We start from the raw sequence: 12650 nt of genomic DNA on the forward strand, positions 1-12650 counted from the left end.
AAAAAAAAAAAAATCTATTGTGAATGTTTTATTGTCTCCCTTGTGCGTTTTGGTATCTGCCACTGCAAAACAGCTTCATCTGTTGTTAGTGTTATATAAATTGTATTGTAACGCTTTATTACATAACAGTCATTGTGGCTGGATGTGAGTTAAAAAAACACACACGCACCACACCACCACCAAAAACTAAAGTTTAACATGATAGAATGTCAAAACAACCCGAATTAGAAAAGGGCCTCAAAGGTGCGTTTTTGTTTGGCGTATTACGGTAAGAACACGTGACGTCTCCCTATCCTGGTGTGAGTTCGGCGGCGCTCGACTGGAAGGTGACATTAAAGTAGGGCAAAGCGAACGACCGGCAAGCTAGCGAGTAAGCTAAGCAGAAGAATGGCCTCGGCCTTCCTCAGCCACCAGCAGAAAGTGCTGCGACTCTACAAGAAGTCTTTGCGTCATCTCGAGTCATGGTGCATCTTTCGGTGAGGCGCGCAAACATTTTCACGACGACGTGCAGCTCAATTTAAGGCTAAGCTAACAGCAGAGCTAGGGGCTAACCGGGGTTGAGACTATGCAGCCAAGCTAACCGCTAACTAACAGCTGAGCTATGAGCTAACCAGTGTTGACGCTTAACGCTCCCCCCACGAAGAGGTCAATTTCACTTGAATGCGTTTGTTATTAATTAAAGTAAGTTTGCACCCGAACGGCCATTGAAAACCGCTTAAATAGCGATGTAAGTATCAAAATATCAACCACGAATCGGGTTCAACGCAATTGTATATAAATTGAGAACATTCCATTTGAAATTCAAGATAACATGAATTGTACGACCAACTTCGAATAGTTATTAATCATAGTTTAATGTTTATTCACTCAGTCTAGATGGTTCGAATTCCATCGGTTATTGTTATCATTGGAATGCCTCGAAATCCTTGTTTAAATTCAAGCATCACATTTTTCTTCTCATTGCACACAAGTCCACTAAAATGTGTTTTTTAAATCGAACATTGACTGGAAACGTATTTCAAGGACAATCTGACGTCTTTATACCTAAATAACCACTCTGCCCCCGAGTGGAAAATCCTTGAGGTGCACATCATTAAAAATATGAATTCAATGTGGTTTGTGCATTTATTCCGCTTTTAAATTATCCTGCGGGCCTGATCAAACCTCCTTGGGGGACCGGTTCCGGCCTGCGGGCCATATGTTTGACACCCTGATCTAAATGATTCCATTTTATTAAAACGAGATAAACAAGTCTTATTGTATTGTTGCTAGCCATAGGCCGGCTAGCAGCAATAATGAGCACTGATGTCGGAAGCCTGAAAAAGCAAAATGTTTTTTTTTTTTTTTTTTTTTTTTTTTTTTTTTTTTTTTTTTTTTTTTTTTTTTTTTCTTTCAGGGATAAGTATCGCTTCTATGCGTGCCTGATGCGCGCCCGCTTCGATGCCAACAAAAATGAGAAGGACATGGTGACGGCTACTAAAATGCTGAAGGCGGGCGAGGAGGAGTTTTGGGACAGGCAACATCCGCAGCCCTACATTTTTCCCGACTCGCCCGGCGGGACCTCCTACGAGCGCTACGACTGCTACAAGGTTAGCTCACCCTTTTTTAAATACTTTAACTTCACATGCTTGTTCTCTCCATTCCCCCCACACAAATGACATTTTGAATGAGGAAAAGTATTGGAATAAAAAGTTGGGGCATTTTCAAACTTGTTTCATTTATTTATTATTTATTCCCTCCATGTAATATACCGTATGTTATAAATTAACGATGTACCTTGTGGTTTTTGTTCTCCTTCACAAATCCCTAAATTATTTCCTTTTGCTCAGACATGTTCAGAGCCCCCCATTATAGTATTTAATTTAATTTATTTGTTAATGATTTTATTTTTAATTTATTTAGTGAACAATGTTTATCACTGCCCTCTGCTGGATGGTGTGGGAACAACAGCCATATTGCCAATATAGTGTCAAGTCGATTTGATCAGCATTTGGAAATGGTTTGATGTGTTTGTGGACAGCAAAGTGCCAAATGTGGTGTTAAAATGTGGTGGCAGGTCCCGGAGTGGGTCCTGGATCAGTGGCACCCTTTGGAGAAAGCCGCCTACCCCGACTACTTTGCCAAAAGGGAGCAATGGAAGAAGTTGAGAGCGGCCAGCTGGGATAAAGAGGTGCGCCCCTTTTTCCCTTTTTGTGTCACAGTACGCTTAGTAGCCACAAATATCTATCTTTCCGGAAAAGGCAACCGATTGCAAATCACTCACTAGCTGTGATTCAGGGGTTCCCATTATAAATTCGCCAGAATATAATCTTGGCATACAAACTAGTTTTCAGCGGACGAACCAAACCACTCGGTCGAACAGCGCCGCGGTGGCTGGTGGACTAGTTTTCCACACCCCCTTTGAGTGCAGACGTGGTTTGTTATTGAGTAGAGTACTTTTGCTGTTATGGGACTGAAAAAGACCCCACCACAGGCTAGTGTTTAGCCTGAAGAGCACACAAAAGAACATTCCGGTTGAGCAGAAGAAGATCAGCGAAAAACACCAACGAGGTGTGTGTTTGTGTGACTTAGCGTCCCAGTATGCTAAGTCGACCATTGCTATGTGTGGCTAAGGGTGTTTCTGTGTTGTCTCAGGCAATAGAAGAGGTTGAAAAACTTCTGTTGATTTGGTCGAACGAAAAGCAGCTAGCAGGGGACAGTGTGAGTGAGGGTATTATTGCCCAGAAAGAATGGCAACTTCACTCGAATAAGAGGCAACTACATCAACGGCCATCACAAAGGTCAATAAAACCTCTTTATTATACGATACAGTTTATTTCTTTAATTACAACCCAATAGCACATTTGTGTAGTTTTAAGGCTTAGAAAAGTAGAAAATTATGTTTTATGGGTATCGCGGAACGGATTATTCTCATTTTAATGCTTTCTTATGGGAAATAAATGTTTGGCAGACTGACATTTCGCCTTACACACACTTTCTGGGAAGCAATTAAGCTCGTAAGCGGAAGTATCACTGTACTTCTGTTTGGCTGACAACCAGTTCAGGGTGTCTGCAACCAGAGTGAGGATCACATGCTTCGTAAAATGAAATAATGAAGGTCAATGTTGAACCTCCGCTTATGTGTCCGTATCAGGCTGTTCTTCAACATATCGTATGCGGAGTATCATCTCTCCTTCCTTTGTTGACCCCGATGAATAGAACCCGGCAACCGCGCGCGGCTTGTTTCTGCCCAGTCGATCTGTTGTCATTTGTTTGGCGGCAATTTGTTGCCCAAAGCAAACCCAAAGCGGAAAAGCCCAGAAAAAAGAACCAAACGTCGTCCTGAGCCCTGCGTGACTTTCCAGGTGGCTCAGCTGCAGGCCGAGACTCCGGCTGACGGGCCCAAGTCGGAAGCGCTCCCTCCGGCCCGGAAGGAGGGCGACCTGCCGCCTCTGTGGTGGCAGTACGTCACCCGTCCCAGGGAACGCCCCACATAAACGCCACACCTGCGCCACCGGCGTGACATTTCGGACTGCGGAGAAGACTTCCTTTGCGCCCGCTCGTGGGTGACTATCTGTCTTCATACGCCTCAATAAAAAAAAAAAAACATGTCAGTAAGAAATATTGTCGCTCTTGTTTGTCACACTGATAATGTGTCTAGCATGGGCGCAGGTCAAAATATGTTTGTTTTTGTATGCAGTCTCAACGTCAAAAATGTACATTTCTTTTAAATGATAAAATAAAGTAAAAATACTAACTAAAACCTTACATTCAAAAGCCTTTAAGAATCTGCTTCAAAGTACGGTGTGAAGAATTTTAGTGCCATCTACTGGCACTAAATATTCTGTCGTGTGTTTGCAACTTTGAAGGAAATACAATTTATCAGCCTTCACTAAACCCGTCCAAACAACCAAAAATGTCCTTGAAAGTTTTGAAAGGCACTTATAAATCAAATGTATTATTATTATCATTTATTTAATGAGTGACATTCGGTGTATTAGAGCTAACTAGCTATCTAGATAGCTATCTATTAGCTATATAATCGTAAAAAATACATTTCATTTATAAGCGCCTTTCAAAACTCTCAATGACACTTTACAGTCACGAGATATTCTATCTGCGGGTGAGCAGTGGCAGCCACACATGCCAGCTAGCTAGCTAAATGTTGCTATTTATTAGCTATCTACTAGCTGGCTAGCTTTCTATCTGTGTATTTAATAGTGACATTCAGTGTATTAACTTACTAACTAGCTAGCTAGCTATTAGCTATCTAGGTGGTTAGCTTTCTAGCTGACTATCTATGAGCTATTTACTAGCTGGCTAGCTAGCTTCCTATCTATTAACTTCCGGGTTGAGTGAACGCTGGCGTGTGTGGCTGTCGCTGCTCACTCACAGAAAAACTTATCCTGTGACTGTAAAGTGACCTTGAGACTTTTGAAAGGTGCTTATAAATGAAATTTTTTTATTATTATTGACGAAAAGAGTTGTCTCACATCTCCTGTCCCACGTAAATCCGCTTCAATTCCAGGCCGCAACAGTTCCACAAACGTATCTTCGCTCTGCGCTAACGCTCCTTTCTTCTCAATGGGGGCTCTTCAATTACAGATTAAAGTCAAGAACACTGTCAAAAAGCATGTCAATGTACAATTCTGCAAATATAGTTATGTTAGGATATAATTTTATTGATTTTTTTTTTTTTTTTTTTGCCAGTCAACAGGAGGAGTGAAGGATTCCAAAAGCAGCGATTGCCACATAGTAACAAGCGTTGGCATTCCTTCATCCTCCCCAACTGTCAATCATGATACGGCTACACTCCAAATCAATCAGTGAAGTAACTTGTAAGGCCTAGCTAGCTAGTTAGCGAGTTAGCAAGTTCCTCCAAAAGACGTCAAAATGAAGGGCTTTCTGTCTTGGTTACGCTCCCAGAAGCCTCTCTCGGGACCCCCGCAAGTGCTGATCCACTTGCCGCATGTTTAACCCCCCCAACCAACCAATGTAAGCCCCTAATGAGATTGGCCGTCCCCGGATATCCCATTAGATGGTGATTAAGCGGGCTCAGCTCGTTAGCGCAAATAAAAAAACCCACACATTCACTTAGGGGAGCGATTTAGAAGCGTGTGGAAAACCGCTGGTAAATCTTTTCTCATCCCGTTTTGTCTCACCGCATCGGGTGGAAGGGGATGCTCTTGATTGGTCACCGACCAATGACCATGACACGATGCATACATTGCGCTGAATCCCAAAATTACTTCAAACCAAATCCTTCAATGATGGCAATATCAATCCTTGTTTATCATTATGATGGAAAACATGCATGTGGCGACCAGTCATTGTCTGACTGTAGCCACCTTGAGATCGACTGGCAACTGTCTCCATGTGCCGTGACATTGGCGGTTGACCAGTCAGTTTGTTTGCTTCCTTACAGTGACTGGTCACTAGTTTATTATTGTCATTGGCTGGCGACCCGTCATGGGCGTTCACTGCCTTTCAGCCAATGTCGGATGGGATCGGCTTGAGCTGTCATTTTTTGTTGTGTGTTCTGGTCCCCTCCTTGAATTTTTTTCCCCCTGCCGTGGCTCGCCTTGCACTTTCCCGGCGACCCATCCTCACCAGTTTGTCCCCTTCCTCATTGGACGACCCGATAACCTGATTTTCTCCCCAATCGGTTTAGCCTCCTCGCCCTACCACGCTCGCTCGCTGGCTCACTTGCTCTGGCGAGCTCCCTTCTCTCTATTTCCATCTTTGAGCTTTATCCCTTCATCTCTGATCTCCTTCATCCGCCGCAATCCTCATCGGCGCTCAAGAGAGCGGAAGGAAGGACTTTCTCGCCGGCGACCAGTCAGCTAGGGGAGCGCAGCAGCAGAAGAAGCAGCAGTAGAATCTTGGGATTGTGTCGCGCCTACGAAAGGAACGGACGGACGTGTGAAAGACAGGTGAGCAACCGCCCGTTTGGAGATTTCCCACTTTGGGCCAATGAGAAGTTGCGCAAAGTTTACTGCTTGCTTGCGGGAATTCTTTGAATTTATCAGCCGGCGTCTTAGCCGCAGGGCAAATTTGAACAAAAAACATTGGCGTCAAACTCAATGCCCGGGCTATAATCGATTCATTTGTTGCCTTCAGGTAATTATCCAATAACACGTCTGTGTAAGCTTTCAGTCATACAGGAGTGGTCCATCGATGAAAAGGTTTCTTCGGCCGTCATCTGGACTTCTTCGAAGGTGGCGGACATTTGGCTTCTTATCCAAGATGCTTCTTCAGCGAACTAAAGTCTTACTGGTAGTATCGGCCCTATCGGAATATATATATATATATAGTGCTGATACTACCAGTAAGACTTTAGTTCGCTGTAGAAGCATCTTGGATAAGAAGAGAAACGTCAAAGAAGTACAGATGACGGCTGAAGAAACCTTTTCATCGATATCCAATCACACGATTCAACATTTGGGTGCTTTCACTTTCATCTACCGAGTGAAGGCGTACAGTCCAAAAAATGACATTGACGTGCCTCTTTTCGATCCTGCCATCCGTTTTGTGCAAAGATGTCCAGAAACTCCTCAGTGGATTTCTTCTTTGTCTTTCATTGTCGGACAGAAGAATTTTTTAGGCTTTTCGTCATCTCTCCTAGACGACATTTCGTCAGTTCCTGATCCCGCCTAGGAGTAGAGAGCAGCCGGTAATCGGATGACGGGAGATTTGAGCTTTCAAGTGTCCCGTAAAAGACCCGAGGGATTTGGCCCGGGCACCTTGATCCCTTTCGGCCACTTCCCGGCTCCTGTCTTCCAGACAACAGCTAGTTTTGGACACCTTTTACCCCAAAAGCGCCCCTGGAATTCACGCTCCATGATATAATGCTGATTAGCATTAGCAACATGCTAATAAACTCACTTCACATGTAGAATGAGATTAAAAGCGGATCAACTTTTTGGGGAAAAAAAGGCTTAGTTTTGCGCTTCTCGGGAAGTCTGGCCCTCAAAATATTTCTGTTCTTCTTGAAATGTTCTTACCAGATGCTTTTTGAGATCAGACGCAGACCGTCATGGCTGTCATCATTTTCTCAAGCTTCCTGGTCAGCATCCTTCTCAAGCGCTTTCTTTGTCGTCAGCGTTAACAGCATTAGGCGGGATTACGTCCCATCGCGTCCATGTCTAATCTTTCACATTCAAAAGGTGTTCTGGGTCAGAGTATCTAGGCCACGGCTCATGTGATCTTTGGGCCATCTTGTACTGGACTTGGCCCAAATGACGGTTAGCGTTTTGACTGGTTCAAATCTGCATATCACTTTGGCCGTAGGGACAAAAGTCAATGGGATTTCAATGCTCTTTGGATAACGTGTGACTTGACTCGTTCCCCACCCACTTAAGACTCCATTTGGGATGTGATCATCAATTGATCCGATTGGTCTTTTCTCAAGATGAAGACTTGCAGGTAAGATTGCATTAAGGCCTGACTTTGCCCAAGAAGACAAAATGGCCCAGAAGTCATTTCAGACTTGGACTGACTTCATTTTTCGTAGGAATTGACTTGGGCTAGACATCATGACTTGGGACTTTAGAGACCTGAAACCTACTCGCGTCTTTTACAATCAATCCAATCCCTAATTTGACGTTGACTTTATAAACCTGGCTCTCTGTTTGCAGTTTCATTCGAGTTTCCTGTCGCCATGGCAGCCGAGAAAGCTGAGATGGATGCGTTGAAAAAGGAGTGCGATGGGCTCCGGGCCAAGATTGAGGTGAGTTAGCACCCGAACTAGCCCCAACGGCCAAAAATGTAAAGTGCGGCAAATTGACAAAAGTCTTTGCGTACCAGGCGGCCCGCAAAGCTGTCAACGACACCACCATGACGTCATCGGCTGGCAGCGTGGCCTCGGTGGGGCGCGTTCAGCTCAAGCAGAGGAAGACGCTCAAAGGTCACCTGGCCAAAATCTACGCCATGCATTGGTCAGCTGACTCCAGGTGAGTGACCCCGACGTGCCTGGACGAAAACCCAATTTGATTTCCGCAATAAGTGCCATCGATGGAAGCGTTTTTGCACTTTTCTGTGTCCAACAGGCAAATGGTTAGCGCGTCGCAGGACGGCAAACTTCTGGTGTGGGACACCTTCACCGGGAACAAGGTGAGGCGCAAACACGGAGCCGTCACAAGTTTGTCCAGAAAAAACCCAATCCGATTTTTGGGCCACGATTGCAAGAAAGACACGAGGAATTTACTTCCTGTTTACAACCCATTCAGTGGAGCAATCGTCAAAATGCTAACAAATTACCTCTATTGTGCTACGTCTGTGTAAGCTCTCAGTCGTACAGGAGTGGTCCATCGATGAGAAGGTTTCTTCAGCCGTCATCTGTACAAAAGTGAAGGTTTCGGACGTTTCGCCTCCTATCCAAGAGGCTTCGTCAGCGAACTAAAGTCTGACTGGTCGTATCGGCCCTCTATTGTGCTAATATGGTAGATAGGGAGGCACATAGATAGGTACTGCAGATAGGGAGGTCGATACTGCAGATTAATAAACGATTAATCGAGGAACAGATGAATAAACATAATAATAAATAGAGAGAGATACATAGATGAGCAGATGAATAAACAAACACATTAATTAGTTAATAAATATGTAAATGACTAAAGTTGCTGAGCAGTCTGAGTTGTGGATTTCCTGCGAAATGTCCCATGAAGCCATTTACTTCTCCAAGATGTTCTCCATTTATGGATGGCCCAAAAAGAAAAGCCGCCGACTGCGCATGCTAACCTCTGAGCTGTGACCAGCTAGCCACTAGCATAGCATGTTGCCTCCTAGCAAGTTTTGCTTCCTGTCTTGAGATGCATTCAAGAATCTTTGGAATCCGGATTGGACGGCAACATTTCACAGCCAATGGAACTCATTTCTTGTTCCAAAAAGCCCGCTGGTCGTCATAATGCCATAACCTGACATTTACACACTCTTATGTCTTGAAAAAGAGACTTTTATTTGTTGTTTGTGGAGCGTTGGCGTCGCCTTTGGGACGGAAGTTTGATCTTGTCTTTGCTCTTCCAGCTGGTGGCTGTCCCGCTCAAGTCGGCTTGGGTGATGAGCGTGGCCTTCGCGCCCTCCGGAAATCTGGTGGCCAGCGGGGGTCTGGACAACCTCTGCACGGTCTACAACATCAAGTCGGCCAGTCCCAAGACCCTCCGGGAACTGGACGCGCACACAGGTGACACACTCACTTTTACACACTTTGCACCGTCAACTACACGCAATGGACATACATACATACATACTTTTATTTATTTATTTTATTTATCTGTGTGTTTATTTATTTTATTATATATTCATTCATTCGTTCATTTATGTATGTAATTTTTATTAATGTATTTATGTATATTTAATCATCTAGTTTTTTGTTTGTTTTTTATTTCCTATTATTTTGTGTATGTGTTTATTAGTTGGAATGTATTTGTTTATTTAATCATCTAGTTTTTTTGTTTTTTTGTATTTATTAGTTTTAATGTATTTATTTATTTATATTTAATTCTTATTTTATTTATTTATTTATCTATCTATGTATTTGCCTTTTTTACATTTGAAGCCATTTTCCAAATTATGGACGCGTCGGTTGTCCTTTAACTGCGTGAATGATCGACTTATTTGATTCCTTTGGCTTCACTCTGCCGACCGTGATTGTTTGTCGTTTGCGATGCGCATAAAGATCGGAACGTTCTCCCCGACCAAGTAACCGATGGCTTTTGATCACCAAGGCTACCTGTCCTGCTGCCGCTTCCTGAGTGACACGGAGATCCTGACGGCCTCCGGCGACACCACCTGGTCAGCTGGCGCGCGAGTCGGCGCTCCGTCCTCCGTCGCCCGCCTCGTAACTGACCGTCTTGCGCCCGTTCGCTTGCTAGCTGCCTGTGGGACCTGGAGACGGGCAAGCAGAAGGTGGTGTTCACCAACCACATTGGCGACTGCATGTCTCTGGCGCTGTCCCCGGACATGAATCTGTTCATCTCGGGGGCCTGCGACTCGCTGGCCAAGCTTTGGGACGTCCGGGAAGGCGCCTGCAAGCAGACTTTCAGCGGACACACCAGCGACATTAACGCCATTGCTGTAAGAATGCGCGCACAAAAATGACTTGAATACCTTCCATGCTATTCAAGTATAATTCCATGCATTAAAAAAAAAAAAAAAACTTGTTGTGTTGCTTTGCTATGATTTTTATGAAATCAATCTGGCTACATCCTCCAGCTTCATGCTAACATCATGGAGAATTACCAAAAAAAGGACATGAGCATCATCATGACAATCTTAAACCTTTGACACATGTGTAGCAGCAATGCATGGAAACGGAATGTCCCAGTCCTCCGCGACCAATCATTTGCCATCCCCTATGCGTCCCCGTATGTAGTTTTTCCAGAGCGGCAACGCCATCATCACGGGCTCGGACGACTGCACCTGCAAGATGTACGACCTGCGCTCGGACCAGGAAGTGATCGGCTACCAGGACAGCAGCCTGAATGCCGGCGTCACGTCTCTGGCGCTCTCCAACTCGGGCCGCCTCATCTTCGCCGGCTACGATGACTTCAATTGCCACATTTGGGATTCTCTCAAGGGCGAGAAAGTCGGTCAGTTCAAAGGGCCCAAAATTCGCTGGTCACCACAACTATTCATTTGACAGTTTGCTGGCCCGTCGTTTCTGCTTTTGTTGTTATTTCCCTAATAGTGGCTTAACGGACAACCGACGTCTCCGGACAAGTTGTGTCCAGAATTTGTCAAATGACTTCCACTGAACGTACAAGGCAAAGATTCCACCGCATATAGCTAGGTTTTACCTTTTAAGACTCGCGCTGAATATTTCGGAAGTCTCGTTTTTGAGTTGGTGACGAGTCCTCACCCTACGTCACTGAAGGAACGTCCCTGACCGAAAAAAGGACACATTGTAGCAGTCCTTCCATCACGTCAATGCATTTTGCTGTACTTGTTTAGTCTGAAAACTTCGTGTTGCACCAAAAAGAGGCAAAAGAGGGCGACAAAGCTCCATGTAAGGAATTAATCTACTTGAACTATTTGAATCATATTCATAACAAGAAGGCATCTTCTCCCAATCTGAAGCCATTGTTTTGATTCTCCAGCCAGGCAAGACGTCTTGGGGTGACATCACCAACAAGGGGGCGGGACCTTCTGAAACTGGCCACTTCCGGGTTCCTTTTTTTTTTTTTTTTTTTGGGCAGATTTTTGACACTTGAAGTCATTTTTATTGGTGTCTTGCATTTGACTAAAAATATCAGTCTGCGTGTTTTGGGTATTTTAGATGCTATAAAACTGTTTTCTGATGTCAGTTAGGAAACAAAAAAGTGATGTCGGTTGACCTTTAAAAAAAAAATCCAACTCTTTGGGTGTGCGATTGGCTTTTATGTTTTTTTTTTTTTTTCTCTTGTCTTTCCACGCAGGCGTCTTGTCCGGACACGACAACCGTGTGAGCTGCACCGGTGTTCCCGAGGATGGCATGGGCGTCTGCACGGGATCGTGGGACAGCTTCCTCAAACTCTGGAACTGAGAGCCAAGAAGAAAGGAAAAAAACAACCCCAAAACACACACACACACACACACACACACACACACACACACACACGGAAGTCTTCACGTTATTTATCCGAAAGTGACATCACATGCATCCTTCTCTTTATTTCTTCTGTGGTCCTCATCCAACTATGCAAAATCAAAGCAAGATGATCAGGAAGGTCGCAAAATGGCCGCCAAGCCTCCGCCAGCAATTAGAAATGTAGCGCGCACTAAACTGTACACCCCAAATGAGAAAGATGAAAATAATATTACCGTTAAAAAAAAAGAAGATTGCTCATGAACAAAGTGTAGGAATGCAGATGTGGTTTTATTGAGAGCAGGTCACGTTAACTCGACCTGCACTTGTATGTATATCGTACTTCCTAGATGCTTTTATTTCTTATTAATTGTCATCATTCCCTGTTTTTTGTTTTTTCCCTTCACCGAGTGCACGTGGAGACGCCATCCTGGAGGCCCACCGCTTCCTCCCCCTCACTCGGATGCGCAGATGTTGCTTGATACATATATGAAGCACCTCTAACGGCATTTTCTCCTACTTTGACCCGAGCGCAGGTCCTCTGTCAAAACAAACTTTCTAATAAATGTAGAATTCTGCATGAACGGCAGCCTACGTGTGCGTGTGTTGACAAAAGGCCCGCTGCGTCGTGCACGCGCCGCTGTCCAAAAACATGGCTTCAAAGTCAGCTTGATTGTCAAATATGCTAATGTGCATGACACGCGGCACAGACGCTCTCGGAGCCGGCGTGCGAGGCACTTAGTTTTCGGACTTTAACAAACATGAAAGCGCCAATTTGCCGGGAGAGAGCGGAGAGCTGCCGCGTGTTCACGCGCCGCCATCTTGGGAAAAAATAACAAATAATATGACAACACAAAGTCATTTGTTCTTCGGGACTTGCTGTAGCGTCTTTGTGATGACAAATGATGTGGCCGCCCACATCACCGAGAGTTGAGCCTTCGTCAAAGTGACAACGCAGAAGGAAGGTTGAGCAACAATCTCCACCTGCAGCCAAATACAGTAAAGTCTCGTTATATCGATATTCAAGGGAGTCTGAAAAAATATCGATATAACCGGGACTTTACTGTACCAACATGGCCTCCAACTTACATGCAGCGTTGAGCACATT

At 44.5% G+C, this 12650-nt stretch overlaps 2 protein-coding genes across 2 annotated transcripts; both read left to right on the forward strand.

Annotated features, from left to right (window-relative positions):
- The first annotated feature begins 296 nt into the window (after window positions 1-296).
- On the forward strand, window positions 297-3747 carry ndufb9 (NADH:ubiquinone oxidoreductase subunit B9). Its single transcript, XM_088986838.1, has 4 exons — window positions 297-476; window positions 1397-1589; window positions 2057-2170; window positions 3345-3747. Exons 1-4 carry the CDS (start codon window positions 388-390, stop codon window positions 3474-3476), a joined length of 528 nt encoding a protein of 175 aa, XP_088842964.1. The 5' UTR covers window positions 297-387; the 3' UTR covers window positions 3477-3747.
- Window positions 3748-5571: 1824 nt separating this feature from the next.
- LOC148883284 (guanine nucleotide-binding protein G(I)/G(S)/G(T) subunit beta-3-like) lies at window positions 5572-12130 on the forward strand. Its single transcript, XM_089023517.1, has 9 exons — window positions 5572-5912; window positions 7617-7708; window positions 7786-7931; window positions 8028-8091; window positions 9004-9160; window positions 9705-9771; window positions 9852-10053; window positions 10352-10568; window positions 11394-12130. Exons 2-9 carry the CDS (start codon window positions 7640-7642, stop codon window positions 11498-11500), a joined length of 1029 nt encoding a protein of 342 aa, XP_088879643.1. The 5' UTR covers window positions 5572-5912; window positions 7617-7639; the 3' UTR covers window positions 11501-12130.
- Window positions 12131-12650: the final 520 nt, after the last annotated feature.

The sequence above is a fragment of the Hippocampus bargibanti genome, linkage group LG20 (assembly GCF_051943395.1).
Source record: "Hippocampus bargibanti isolate YZ-2025 linkage group LG20, ASM5194339v1, whole genome shotgun sequence".
NCBI classification, from domain to species: Eukaryota; Metazoa; Chordata; class Actinopteri; order Syngnathiformes; family Syngnathidae; genus Hippocampus; species Hippocampus bargibanti.